This window comes from Phocoena phocoena, chromosome 11 (assembly GCF_963924675.1).
Source record: "Phocoena phocoena chromosome 11, mPhoPho1.1, whole genome shotgun sequence".
Classification (NCBI taxonomy): domain Eukaryota; kingdom Metazoa; phylum Chordata; class Mammalia; order Artiodactyla; family Phocoenidae; genus Phocoena; species Phocoena phocoena.
The window spans coordinates 59,531,571-59,545,436 of record NC_089229.1 but is presented as its reverse complement, the minus strand read 5'-3'; the positions used below and the strand labels follow the sequence as shown (position 1 = coordinate 59,545,436).

The 13,866-nt window shown below is 47.9% G+C and overlaps 1 protein-coding gene across 1 annotated transcript in view; it reads left to right on the top strand.

The window, feature by feature from the left end:
* NCKAP1L (NCK associated protein 1 like) overlaps positions 1–13,866 on the top strand; it is a 42,867-nt gene extending 29,001 nt beyond the window's left edge. Inside the window, exons 23-31 of the mRNA XM_065886996.1 lie at positions 1,573–1,670; positions 1,803–1,896; positions 2,048–2,130; positions 2,426–2,506; positions 5,884–5,977; positions 6,887–7,003; positions 7,337–7,446; positions 9,489–9,578; positions 13,477–13,866. Coding sequence (XP_065743068.1) covers positions 1,573–1,670; positions 1,803–1,896; positions 2,048–2,130; positions 2,426–2,506; positions 5,884–5,977; positions 6,887–7,003; positions 7,337–7,446; positions 9,489–9,578; positions 13,477–13,608 — 899 coding nt within the window. The 3' untranslated portion in view covers positions 13,609–13,866. The remainder of the gene's footprint in view (positions 1–1,572; positions 1,671–1,802; positions 1,897–2,047; positions 2,131–2,425; positions 2,507–5,883; positions 5,978–6,886; positions 7,004–7,336; positions 7,447–9,488; positions 9,579–13,476) is intronic.

The window sequence follows — 13,866 nt, the reverse complement described above, 5'->3', positions numbered from 1 at the left end:
TGGGAAGTTATTCTCTTTTTAAAGAGGGCTTGAAGCCATGCAGATCCTTTTTAATAGATTTGTTTTACTGACTGACTGATTCATCAACTATCCCACTGCTTCCTCCTTCCTCTCACCTCCATGTAAATCATGGACCCCGCATGGTATCTGAGACAGGTAGGAGATGTTTCAATGACCCTGCCCTCTCCATTCTTCCCCTTCCTTGGGGGGCGTTATGAAAATCAGAGTATACAGTTCTGTTTTCCAGCTCTGCCTTCTTCTTACCCTCATACTGACTCCATCAGTGAGCTGACCCTACCCTTTACCTGCTGGAGGCTTCAGATGTCCCCTTCTTATCAGCTCCTCCCACAGGCTGTAGGCAGCATCTAAAATCAGCTTTAGGTCTCTCTGACAACTGACGAGCAGCAGGAGGTAATGCTGATTCCCCCTTCTACCACCCCCACCCCAATTTCCCTGGGTTACCATGGTGATGGGGCAATGCTGCTGCAAAAATAGATAGATGGATAGAGAAGGATGCCCTAGGGTTACTAGCCTAGAGAGGACCAGAGTAAGGACAGTTGGCAGATCCAAATCAGATCAGTGTGTCTTCTCTCCAGAGAAGGCAGTTCAGCCCCTCTGCCTCTCTGTCAGCCATCTTAGAATTGTCTGAGTTGACCAGTTTGGAAATCCTTTTCTAGTTCTCAGCTCAGTTGTTCCTATTGTAAATATGTGACTAAAAATGTTTAGTATTTATTCCACATGAGGCTCTGTGTCAGCTGCTGTGACCAGTTCCACTTCCTTTGTCAGTGGTAGAGGTGGAGCTCAACTGGTCCTGCCTTTAAACCCTTGAGTGTGGAGCCTTGATTTCCTTTTCCCTCTGAACTCTTGTTAACTATATTAAACTCACCTTTCCTCTACTGGTCTCTTGTTACTTCTGGTCTTTATGGTTTTCTCTGCTGGGACCGCCCATAGCCAAAGATCATAGCTGGAGCTCTTCCCTGTCTGAATTTGTGTTTCTAACATGGGATTTCCTCAGCCAGGTTTTATTTAATTCACAAAGGGCCAGAAGCAGGTTGGGTAGGGAGGGATAAGGTAATGGGGCAGACTTGAGGGAAGAAGAATTTAGGGGAAAAGACAACTGGGAGTCTGGGGATGTGTACTGATTATGCTATCATATCAACTCTGTGAGGTGTTCAGAGTGGATATTAGTTTCTTCATTTTACAGAGAAGTGAACTGAGGCTCAGAGAGGGGCTTAACATCTGATAAAGCTAGTGCAGCTAGTCCAGCAAGAGTAAAGCCCAGGGCCGTGTAAAGGGACTGGGAAAGTCTAGATTCTTATAGGAATGAAAAGTAAATAGTTATCATTTGTGGTACGTCTTGGTGTGGGTACCAGTGGGGAGAAGGTAAATTGTCCCACAGGCAGGCCAGACCTCTCACCTGAATATAGGATTTCAGGCTACGTTTGCTCTCCAACTTCCCACTTCCTTTCCTTGCTAGAAAACACTTAAGGTGTTCACGTTACCCTATAGCTATTATGCAAACGCACCAGTGTTCTCTGAGTCCCACCTGGGACCTCTGTGACTCTATTCCAGAGTTGCGGGCTTTGGCTGAACTCCTGGGCCCCTATGGCATGAAGTTCCTGAGTGAAAACCTGATGTGGCATGTGACCTCTCAGATCGTGGAGCTGAAGGTACTGTGGAAGCAAGCCCCCAGGAAGCAGGTCCAGCCCCCGGGGGAAGAAGGGTAGGGGTAGGAGACTGGGGGGAAGATGTACCATGGGTCTCATCTTTTCGTGCTTAATGGCTCTGTGTCCCGGCTGCAGAAGCTGGTGGTGGAAAACATGGATGTGCTTGTTCAGATCAGATCCAACTTTAGCAAGGCAGACTTGATGGCTTCTCTGCTTCCCCAGCTGATGGGTGAGCACGTCTCCTAAAGGGAGAAGGAACTGTGGGAAAAGCATTGTGGATGACGGGTTTTGGGGGCTCTGGGGCCTAGGCTGGGTCTGAAGAAGCAAAACCGTTGCCATTCTCCTGAGTTCTCTTCTTGAACGCACTTCTTTCTCCTCAGGGGCTGATAATGTACTGAAGCGTATGACCATCATTGGAGTTATCCTCAGTTTTAGGGCCATGGCCCAAGAGGGACTTCGGGAGGTGAGCTGGGGGAGAGGGGGCTGCCACAGGATAAAGCCTTGGGTAGGGCTTGTGTGAGAAGTTGTGGAAAGGGTTGGTGAGCATTGAGGAGAATGGAGCTTAATTCGGTAGAGGTCCTGGAAGTTCTTTGAGGCTAGATGAGCTGAAGAAACCTAGACGCATGAGGAGAGAAGTGGCATGGGAAGCTGGCTAAGTTCTTATCTAAGCTGAGGCCTTTTTTTTGTTTCTTTGTTTCCACCTGTTTGAAGGCATCGGCCACTGTCCCTTGGACTCATTTGTACTCTCTTTCCTCCAGGTTTTCTCCTCCCACTGCCCGTTTCTTATGGGTCCCATTGAGTGCCTGAAGGAGTTTGTCACCCCAGACACAGATATCAAGGTATGGGAGAGTGCAAAGTGGAATCTAATTAGGATATTTTTGTTGTTGAAAATGGATGGAGCTAGGGTCTTGTAAGGGAGAGGGGGCTCTGAAGAATACTGCAGGGAGAAGAGCCAGAATTTGAATAGAAACACGTTGGGGGAGATTTTTGTGGAGGGAGGGGTGTTGGTCAGACAAGAGGATGCACAGCTGGGGAGCCCTGGGGAGATCCTGCGGGGGCTAGGGAAACGTTACTGGAGGGAGAGGAGTAAGGTCTAGGATAGTTTCTACAGCTTTTCTCCTAAGATGTGCAAATTAGATACCCGACTATATGCAGACAAGTCCCCTCTTTAGTCAGGAGCCTGGGTACTTTTTGTAAATTTTTTTTCTTCCATTCCTGCCCACCCTGCCTGCCCTCAGATTTTCCGTTCTTTTTCTGGCCTTTTCTCCCTCCTAGTTCTGAAACTTTCTGGTTCCTCTGTGTGTGTGTCACCTGCCTTGGGCCTCATTTCCTCTAGAGATGGGGAAAGGCTGAGGGGACTCTGTAAGCACCCAAGTTAAACATCCATTCCCCCTCCCCCACCTCACGTCAGCTTGCCTTTTGAATCGCCTAGAACAAACAAGTATGTTTTGCAGGAAATACAGCTGAAGGCTGGGAACAAGGGCCTTCAAATGCACAGGGCAGGGCACTTCTCTTATAATTGATTCTGTTAACGGAGGGAGGTTTGTGAGAAGAGGAAACTGGTTAACAGGAAGTAGTCAGAAAAAAAAAAGAAAACTTAGAGAAAAAAACTTCCTTTACCTTGAGGTCAAAAGAGTTGTGAACATTTCCTCTCTCTCTGCCTGAAATCAGATGATGAGGGTCAAGGGGTCACGGGCCCTGAGGGGGTGACGTTTCACTGGGCTGGCTGCTCCTTCAGGCCAGGTCTTTGGTGTCACGGTGAACCTGGTTTTCGGGCAGCTGTTGGTGGTGGGGCTGAACGCTCTGGCCTGTCAGGAGTGTGTCTAGCTGGCATCTCCCAGGCAGCTCCGAGCTCTAGGCTCTGCCTGCCTGGGAGAATGCGCAGGTCGGTGGCACGGGGGATGACCTGTTACAGAGATACTGTTACTGCCTCAGAGGGGTGAGAAGATTAGGAGAAGAGAACAGAAGCTCCTTCAACAATCACTTTCTTCCTCCAGAAAACCACAGGTCATGGACCAGGTCCCTGATCTCCTAGGTCACGGGTGCCATGAGCAGGGTTATTTAGTTAGTAGGGAATTTAAGTAAAGGGCAGAACAGAACGTGGCTGAGGTTAACTTTCTGTGTCCAGCACCACAGGCAGTGTGTTTATTGTTATGTCTGTGGGGTTATTTGCATAAGATACTCTACTTCGTTATCTACTGTTGAAACAGTTATCCTTGTTCTCTCAGAACATTTTCAAGTCTTTTCTTTTTTTTTTTAACCTCAAAAGGGGTCTGAGTACTTTGTGGGTGGGTATTTGGCGCTACATCTTGGGAACCTGATTCTAAGTACAGTGAGGGATTCAGGAATCAATCAATCAATATTAACTGAATGCCTTCTATGTGCTTAGCATTGTGTTAAAGCCTAGAGAGGATAAAAGAAATGCAGAGTTCCTGGCTTTGAGAGAAAGGAAGTAGAGCGAAAGGGACAACGGTTATTAGTGTCTTAGTGACTCTGTGAGTCACTAGGGTAGATACTTTACACATGTGGTCTAATTTAATCTTCACAGCAACTTTGTGAGGTAGGTGTCATTATCCCACTTTTACAGATGAGAAAATGGAGGCTCGAAGAAGTTAAGTAACTCTTAGCCAAGGTCACACATTTAGTAAGTGGTGGTGCTAGGATTTGAACCCAGATCTTCTCACTCCAAAGCCTTTTTCCTCCCCTCTCTATGCCATGAGGTTAAAAAAAAATTGTAATCTAGTTGATGAGATAAGCCATACATCTCACTCCCAATCTGAAAAGAAAACTGATGATACCAGGTGCAGTGTATGATCACTGCGGAGTAAGTAGTGCCAGGTTAGGGAGGGAGAGATGAGCTTGGGCTGAAGTCAACAGGGAGGGCTCCATAAAGAATATGAGATTTGAGTTAGGCCTCAAGGGTGGGTGTCAGATGTAAGTAGAGGAGAGGTAAAGAGGGAAAACTCTAGACTTTTTTCCTTCCTATGTAGGGAAAAACCCAGTTCTTTCCTGCGTGTTTCTCTCCTGGGAGTCTTCTTTCCTCTCACACAGAACACTTCACTTCTGACACTTCTGGTCACCAAATGTGTGGAGGTTTTTCCCCCACCAATTCTCTGTGACACCAGTTGGATGTCCTGAGACTTAATTCTGACACTGTCTACCTGGAGATAGTGTCAGATCACACAGGTTAAGGGTTCACTCCCACAAGTCTGCACCTACTCCCCGCTTCAGAAGCCAGTTGCAAACCTGAGTTGTCCCCTGTGCTTCTGACCCACCGGCTGTAGGTCGGAGGTTCCAATATCCCCCTCCTTACTTTCCATTAATTTGCTAGAGTGGCTCACAGAACTCAGGGAAACACATCTACCAGTTTATTAAAGGATGTGATAAAGGATATAAGATAAACAGCCAGATGGAGAGATCCGTGGGGCGAGGTCTGGGAGGATCCTGAGGGCCGGAGCTTCTGTCCCCGTGGAGTTGGGCTGCGCCACCCTCCTGGTCCGTGGATGTGTTCTCAACCTGGAGGCTCTCTGAACCCCGTACTGTTGGGATTTTATGGAGGCTTCTTCACGTAGGCATGATCAATTATTAACTCTATTTCCAGGCCCGCTCCCCTCTCTGGAGCAGTGGGGGTGTGGTGCGGCTGAAAATTCCCAACTTCTAACCAAGCGTGGTCTTTCTGGTGAGCAGCCGCCATCCGGGAGCTGTTCAGGAGCACACCCAGAGTTGCCGCATAAGACCAAAAAAATGTTCCTAGTGTTTTTATCATTTAGGGAATTACAAGGGTTTTAGGAGCCCTGTGTCAGGAACCAGGGGCAGGGACCAATATATATATTTTCTATCATCTCTCAAGAAGAAAGGACACTTTAGAAGAGGGAAGCACATGAACCGAAGCATGCAAGTAAGAAACTAAGTTGTAGCTTGGAGACAGTGAATAAATCACCCTGGCTGCATTGACTGTAGGAAGCATTTGAGGAAATAAGGTTGAAAAAATAAATTTGTATTGTGGAGAATCTGAATGCCAAGCTAAAGAACTGGATTTTTTTTTTTTCCTCTTTCCCCTGTAGGTTAGGGAGATCTATGAAAGGAATACCCAGCAAAGATGATAGTACACCAAAAGTTTAGAATCTGTGATCCAGGAGTCTTGACTGCCTGTAGCTTCTGTCAAGCACTTCTCTCCAGGGGATACCCTCCAGAATGTTGTTTTCTTCTCTACCAGGTGACCCTGAGTGTCTTTGAGCTAGCATCTGCTGCAGGGGTGGGCTGTGACATTGACCCAGCTCTGGTGGCTGCCATTGCCAATCTGAAAACTGGTAAGATTGGGGAAAGGGGGCAACGGAGGGCTTGGACCCTATTTTGGGGTGGAAAAATGTGAGTCTCAAAGAAGCCTTTATTTAGGATTGTGAATTCAGAGGTTATAAACTGGGAGCTAAGAAAAGACTTAAAGCATAGTCTCTAATCCCCAGAAAATACTTCCACAGGCAATTTAGATTTCTAGTCAGGTTCTAACCAGTTGATCTGTCAATCAGCTAAAAAGTATTAAGTGAGAGTCTGGTACTCAGCAAGTGCTCAAAGGAACTTACAATCTGGTTGGGGAAATAAGAGCAATGCAGATGAAACGATGAGCGAACAGTACACACTAGACGCGAATTCGTACTAAGTTGTGTGGTATAGCATCCGAGTTCCCCAGAATGATCGTGTGCTCTCCCCTCCCCTATAATCAGCTTGACACCATGCACTTCCTCCCCTGGACTCACACTTGTCTCTTATATTTCCATTACACATGTCCTCGGATTAGCACATTCATACTTGTACACACTCAGAACAGGATGGAATCAGGGGGCTGGTAGTAAACCCTCTTAAAATTGCCAGACTGGCTCTCCCTCTTCTCTCTCGGTTTTGGTGAGACTCTTTCCTCTCCTTCCTGCCTCTGTACCCCACCAGGTAGCTGACAGAGTGCCCTCAAACTGCATGTCAGCAGAGCCCTTTGCCAAGAGCTATGCTCAGTCACCAGGGGAAGCCTCCAGGACTCAGGCCTCTCACTATCAGTGGAGGCTAGTACTGTCCCCTGCAGCAGTAATGACTTGCCTATAGTGCTCTACAAATTATTTTCACAGATATTTTCTCATGTGATTCTCCTAGTAATTCTGCGAAGTAGGACCCCCTGGAAGAAAACTCCCGTTTGCTGACCTTACTCTCTTTTCCTTTTTCCTTCTTTCCAGATACGTCATCCCCTGAGGAAGAATATAAGGTGGCCTGCCTGCTCTTGATCTTTCTTGCCGTTTCCCTCCCCCTCCTTGCCATGGACCCAGCTTCCTTCTATAGCATTGAGAAGGATGGTAAGTAAGGAGTAGGTCTGAGGGACCAGTGCAGTTTAGGTTAGTGTCCTGGGGTCGAGAGATGAGACGGAGACATTTATCTGGAAAACACAGACTTCTGACTCAGATGTAAAGTTCTGCTTCAAAAAGCACTCGAGAATGAACTATTCCTAAAATTCAATTCCAGTGAAATTTCATAGGAATATCCTTCTCCTAATCCTCAAATGCCTTCCAGTCCTTTTGGTGTCAAATAGGGACGGCCCAGCCTGAAAAACTGAGAAGTTACTAGCTGGGGTCGCCTGGGGTGGCTCACTTTCCTTTCTTTTCTCTCCCTCTCTGTCAATAATAACCTAGGTTACAGCAACAATATTCACTGCTTGACCAAAGCCATCATCCAGGTGTCTGCTGCCCTCTTCACCCTCTACAACAAGAACATTGAAACTCACCTCAAGGAATTTCTGGTGGTGAGTGGGTATAGGTTATAAGGAATGGACGATTGCAAAGTCTGGTGGGAACTGTTTGACTTAAATCCATAGACAGTTATTGTTGAGCAGGCCTTGGAGACTAACCTCCCATCCTATTCATTAAGTAGTGAGAGGCCACTTTGTGAAAGGCAGGGGTTTCTTCTAGATTCTCTAACAGCTGGTATTTCAGCCTCTGCCCAAATACTTGGAAGGAGCATTCGCCTAAGAGTTAGCAAATCTGAGCTCTAGTTTTGGATCTGCCACTAAGCAGTTGTGTGATCTCTGAAGACCCAAACTTTTGGGTCCTCAGTTTTCCCATTTATTAACTAGAAAGATTAAACTGAATCTATGATTCACTACCTTGGTGTGCATTACATTATCCTGGGGAATTTGTTAAAATACAGATTTCTGATCCTTACACCAGACCTACTGAATTAGAATATTCTAGGGTGAGTCCAGGCCTCTGTTTTTAACAAGGTCTCCAGGAGACCAGATGTACAGTGAAGTTGGAGAGACACTGAGTTTTATAATCTATAAGGCCCTTTTCAACTCTAATATTGATAAAAAGTCAAGCTTTTTTCAACTTCTTAAACTTCATTGTAAGTCAGAATCTCCTGGAGAATTTCTGATTCAGTGGATTAGAGGTGGGGCTGGAAACTTTGCATTTTCAACAAGTCCGGGAAATGTTGGTGCTGCCCGTCCTGTGGTCTCACTTTGAGAATCACTGTCTAGATTTCTAGGGGCTGGAACTTACAGTCAAGCAGCTGATTTTACTATAGGTTATGTCCAGTTTGTTTGAAAAAAATTGTTAAAAATTTTTTTAGCCGAAGTTTGACTCCCTGTAGCTATCATTATTGATCTAAGTTTTGCCTCTGGAAAATCACAGAATAAGTAATCTCTTTCCTTTGTTCAAAGAGGCCCCAGAGCTCCCCATTCTAAATACTCCATGGAGGAATCCCATCCATACACCTCTGAAACATGGTCCAGTACCCACTGCCTGCTGGAGCATTCTCAGCAATAGGGAGCTTATTCTTTTGCAAAGCACGGTCCTGATTTAAAAACTAGGTCCTTATCTGTCTCTTTTTAGGAGGAAGCAGTAGATCATATGCTCTAGGGAATCACATTCTTGTCCTGAGAAGTACATGTCGGGGACTTGGAAGCTTAGTGAGAGGGCCTCTATTTAAACTGGGACAACAGGCCACACAAAATGGGCTCTGAGCATCTTGGATAGAAAGAGGATTCACACCAGATCTCTAAGATGGGGTGAGAAGGGAATCACCCCCCGCCCTTCCCCTTTTACCCTCTTTGTTTGCTGAGTACAGGTAACCTGGGCCTGGGATGCAATTAGTGACATATCTTTCTCCCTCTTTGATCTGTTGGGGGCCTGAAGGTGAACGAAGAGGACAGCCATTCGGGAGCTGACAGGAGGAGAATACCAAGAGCGCTGTGTCTGAATCAGAGGCCCAGCCCTGTCTCTGGTCGGGTGGGGAGTCAGCTGTAAACAGTCTGATGACAGTGGTGTCTGGAGGCCGCCTAGGAAAAGGGATTAAGCTCCTGGCATACAGTATTACCTGCCTCTGCTGCAGGTCCTTTCTTCGCCCCTTGCAGCCTCTCCTCCAGCAACCTCCTGTTGTCTGCACTGGCTAGTTTAGAGGCGGTGTGCATCTCCGAAACCTGGGGGTTTGCCGCTTGCCCACCCTGAGCCTCCAGGAGCATCCCGGCACTTCTTAACTCACCTCCTTGATCTTTTGTTGACTTCTGTAGTCTGAGGCTGTCGTACTCTGACCATAAAAATCTGCTTCCTGGGCTTCCCTGGTGGCGCAGTGGTTGAGAGTCCGCCTGCCGATGCAGGGGACACGGGTTTGTGCCCCGGTCCGGGAAGATCCCACATGCCACAGAGCGGCTGGGCCCGTGAGCCATGACCGCTGAGCCTGCGCGTCCGGAGGCTGTGCTCCGCAACGGGAGAGGGCACAACAGTGAAAGGCCCGCGTACCGCAAAAAAAAAAAAAAAATCTGCTTCCTTACAAATTCTTCCCTTACAGGTAGCTTCCGTCAGCCTCCTGCAGCTGGGCCAGGAGACTGACAAGCTTAAAACCAGAAATCGGGAATCCATTTCTCTGCTTATGCGCTTGGTATGTATCTGGTGTAAGTTGGTCTTAGAGGAAGGGCCAGAAGGAGGTTCCTCTTTAGGGTCCTTGGCTCCCAGCCATTGTTATCACCCAAAAGCATTAACTAAGAACTTAATTCTGCCTGAGGAGGTCTAGGCCTTACGTTCTGGCTAACATTCTAGACTTGTCTTGTAATCCCAAGGTAGTAGAGACTTCGAGGACTTCTCTGCAGGACAGGGTCTTCCCAGCCCCTAGCTAACTGGGCCCCTTTCCCTGCAGTGTTCTTGAGTCTGATGTGGTGGGGCAGCTGTGTCCCTCATCCTTAACTATCTGTCCAGTACATGTTTGGTTTTACTTGACCACTTCCTACTGCTGTATTTCTTGTCCTTAAGAGTACCACGAAGAAGGTGCTGAGTAGCACACAGCTGAACTGGGGGAGGGGGATGGGGGCTCAGAGGAGGGATGGGATTTTAGCTGAAAAGCTGTAAGGCAGGGAGCCAGGTGGGCCATGAATCAGACAGCTCCTGCTGTCTCTTCTGTCTTCCCAAGCTGTGGCCTTTCCCCGACTTTGGCAGAAAGTTCTGGGAACTCTGACCCAGTTAACTTAAAAAAAATCTTTTCCTCTTTGACCCTGTTTCCCTCTTCAACATGTTTACTCTTTTGCTCTAAAGTCTGATTCCCTCGGTTAATGCTGCACTTAGATGTGGACAGGAGGGGCTCCTGTCCGGGGCCCTGGGTTTAAGTGGCCCCCTCTGGCCTACAGGAAGAGGACATGCCCACCTGGAGCCTGTGCCCCACCTTGAAGCCCCCACTAAAGATTTCTAGGGCCTGAGGATTCTCTGCTAAGCAGCTCCAGCCCACTTGTAGGGCTTGTGCTGAGCTTCTCCAAGTCCGTCCTACTGAGGCAGACTGTGCTCTGGAGGCCACGGAGTGTACGGCTGGAGTTTAGATGTGCAGACAGGAAGTTTATGTGTGTACACAGATCCCCCAGACTGGGGGTGGGAGGAGAAGGGGGCCAGGCTGGAGGCTGATTCCCTCTCTTCCCCCTGTTCTGGTGCAGAACTCCGAGGGGTCTAAGAATTCTTGATTCAAACCTGTCTTCCATGAAATTGTAAAGGTACACTCAGCCCTCCATATCCACAGGTTCTCAGCCATGGATTCAACCAACCGTGGATTGAAAATATTAAAAAAAAAATTCCAGGATGTTCCCTAAAGCAAAACTTCAGTTTGCCCACACCAGCAACTATTTAAGCATTTACATTGTATTTACAATGGTTTATGCAGCATTTACATTGTATTAGGTATTATAAGTAATCTAGAGGTGATTTAAGTATATGGGAAGATATTGTAGGTTATATGCAAATACTATGCCATCTTATATGAGTAACTTGGGCATCTGCAGATTCTGGTATCTGAATCCCCTGAATTAGTTCCAGCGCTGGTCCTAGAACAAATCCCCTGCCAGTACCCCATGAATACTGAGAGACGACTACATATTGCAAAGGTCACAAGGAAGAATAGTTTGTCTGATTTATTTAGTCATCTGGTATATGGGCTTCCATTTGTACTCTTGGCCAGGCCGACAAATATTAGGGGCAGGCAAGCCTGGGACCCCCTCTGGGTCTCCTTCTTTAAATACACAGGCATTGAGTGGTGTCTGTGTCTCCGTTTCTCCAGCTTGAAAAAGGCCTAGGCTGGGCTGATTAAGGATTATGATGGAGAAGAGAAGAGAATGGACCTGAGGGGGCGGGGGTGAGGTGAGGGGTGAGAAGGCACAGGAGGCAAAGGAGGGCAGAGGGAAGGCAAGTGTAGTATGCTAGGTAGAGCACAGTCTTCAGAGCAGCGGGACCTTGGGCAAGTTAATTAACCTTTCTGAGACTGATTCTTCAGCCATGAAAGTGGGCAATTATCCTTATGATAGAGGGGCAAGGATTCATGAGACAGTATATATAAAAGTGCCTACTACATAAGAGAGGCTAAATAAATGTTAGTCCCCTCTCTCCACTGCTTAGTTTAGTTTCTGGATGATTTAGGCACGCCTGTTCATTCCCTTGGGCAGTTTTCACCTCTGTGAGGTTGGAGGTGATGCTGTATTGCCGCTCCGTGCCATCTCCTCCCTCTGCTTTGCGTCCCACCCTCCCCCCGTCCCAAAGTGTGGGAAGCTGTCTGCCCCTTAAGGCATCACAGGCCTGCAGAGTGGCTGGAACAGAGCTAGGACCAGGCACTTTTTGTAGGAGGGAAGAGACAGAGGGCCTAGCTGCTGCAAAGCGATTTAAATGCAAACGGTTCCACGGAGAAATTGGAAATGACTGAAGGGAAGGAGCTGTATTTTGAGTTTAGAGGCTACTCAGGTAGCCCCAAATCCTGGGAAGGCACTTCTGTCTGTGGGGTCTTTCTGTCTTGGCTGTCAAGCCTGGGCAGTGCCCACCCCCACTACTGTCAGATTGTTCCTGGCTTGGGTGTCACGGGGGAAGGAATGACTCTCTCATAGGGTCATGGAATCCTAGATGTCAGAACCAGATCAGATGCGGGCAGTTAGCCCAGTCCTCACAATTCATAGGTGAGAGGGAGGGAAAGATGACAGCCAAGGTCTCCCCCAGAATACATGGGCAGATTTGGGACTAGAACCCATTTCTTGGCCTTCACTCTAGGGCTGTTTCCACTACCATGAATTTCCTCCAGTTAGGAGCCCTGTGGTTTTCTGTGCTTAATAGAGCAGAATATAGAAGTCTTGGGCAAGTGGGTCTTCTTGAAGCCACCACTCATTTCCCTGTACCCAAGGGTCATGTCCTGGAAAAGAGATCCTATCTGTCTCCTGGCTTAAGTTTTGAAAGTCTCGTGTGTAGCAAGAAATTCTTTCTGTCATCCAACCCAAGATCAGAGCTACAGTTTTACGGGCAGATTTCCTTTCCTTCAGCCTGTGGTGTCTGCTCTTCTGAGGCTGTTGTGTGTATTGTGTGTGCATGGTTTGAGAATTGCAGTATCTTACAAATTTTAAAACTTGAAAGGGCTTCAGGGAGAGACACATGTTAGAGTAGAGACGGTAGATTCTCTTCCCTGAGTGAATTTTCGGGACTTGAAACACCAGACATATCGGGAAGGCCCATCTGTGTGAACTGCCAGAGGATATGGGACACTTCTCTCCAGAGTGTGTTTTTAGTCCCATAACCTCTTGGGTGAGGAGAGTACCGAAGGAAAGACACCCTGTTCCTTCCTTAGGGAAGGGGGCCCTCTGGCCCAACGCTAGGCTGTGCTGCTCTTCGCTAATATCTCCCTGCCCCGCTTCCCTCTGTCTTACCCAGGTATCTCCATCTATCATTCTGCTTGGCTCTGGGGCTGCAGGGATTACCGCAGCACACAGGCTTCTAATTAAACTAATTAATCATGCCTGCTCCTTCATGCAGCGTCCTTACTGTTCCCCAAGCGCTGTACTAAGGGAGGGAGGAGACTGAGGCCCAGCCCAAGAGGACCGGGTGGATTCCAGACCCCTCTTTCTTGGCCTGTGGTGGTAATTGTTTCTTTCTTTGCAGAGCTTTGTCTTTAGCTCTTTTATCCATCCTTACCTGCATCTGTGCTGCCCACCCACGTATGATTTAGCATCCAGAATGGGAGAGAATGGGAGTTTTTCCGTTGCTAGAGAAGTGATTCTTTCCTGCTTTCTTCGTCTGAGCCCTTTATATAACCCTGAGGAGGGGCACAGAGGCCATTATAATGGATCTGAAGAGGCCACATTGCTTTCCTAGAGTGGAATGAAGTGTGGGAGGAACGGGGTGGGGGGGGGCGGGGAGAGTGCCTTGGGAGCCCCATTCACTTGTAACTCTAAGCACCCCAGAGGGCCCAGGGAACTGAATGAAGAGGACAGGGTGTCACTGAGGTACGCCCTACCTGGGGTCCTCATCTGTCTTGGCCCTTTCTCTTCCAGGTGGTGGAGGAATCCTCCTTCCTGACTCTGGACATGCTGGAGTCCTGTTTCCCATATGTCCTGCTTCGAAATGCCTATCGGGAGGTATCCCGGGCCTTCCACCTGAACCGAGTGTCGGCCAGTACCCACTGAAGGGCCCCTTGGACCTGCCTCAGCCCATGCTGCAGTGGAAACTGTGGCTATTTTCTCAAAGGGTGGGAATGGGGTGGGGTCGCTAGAGAGAGGATCAGCCAGAGTTGGTGAAGAATATGGGGGAACAGCCCAGGGCTGAGATATCATAGACAAGTGGGGCCCACTGGGGCGGGGAGTGGAGGATTTTTTTATGGAAAAAAGTTAGGGGATTGGGGCCACGGGTATGAATTTTTACAATGAAAAAAACTTGACACACAA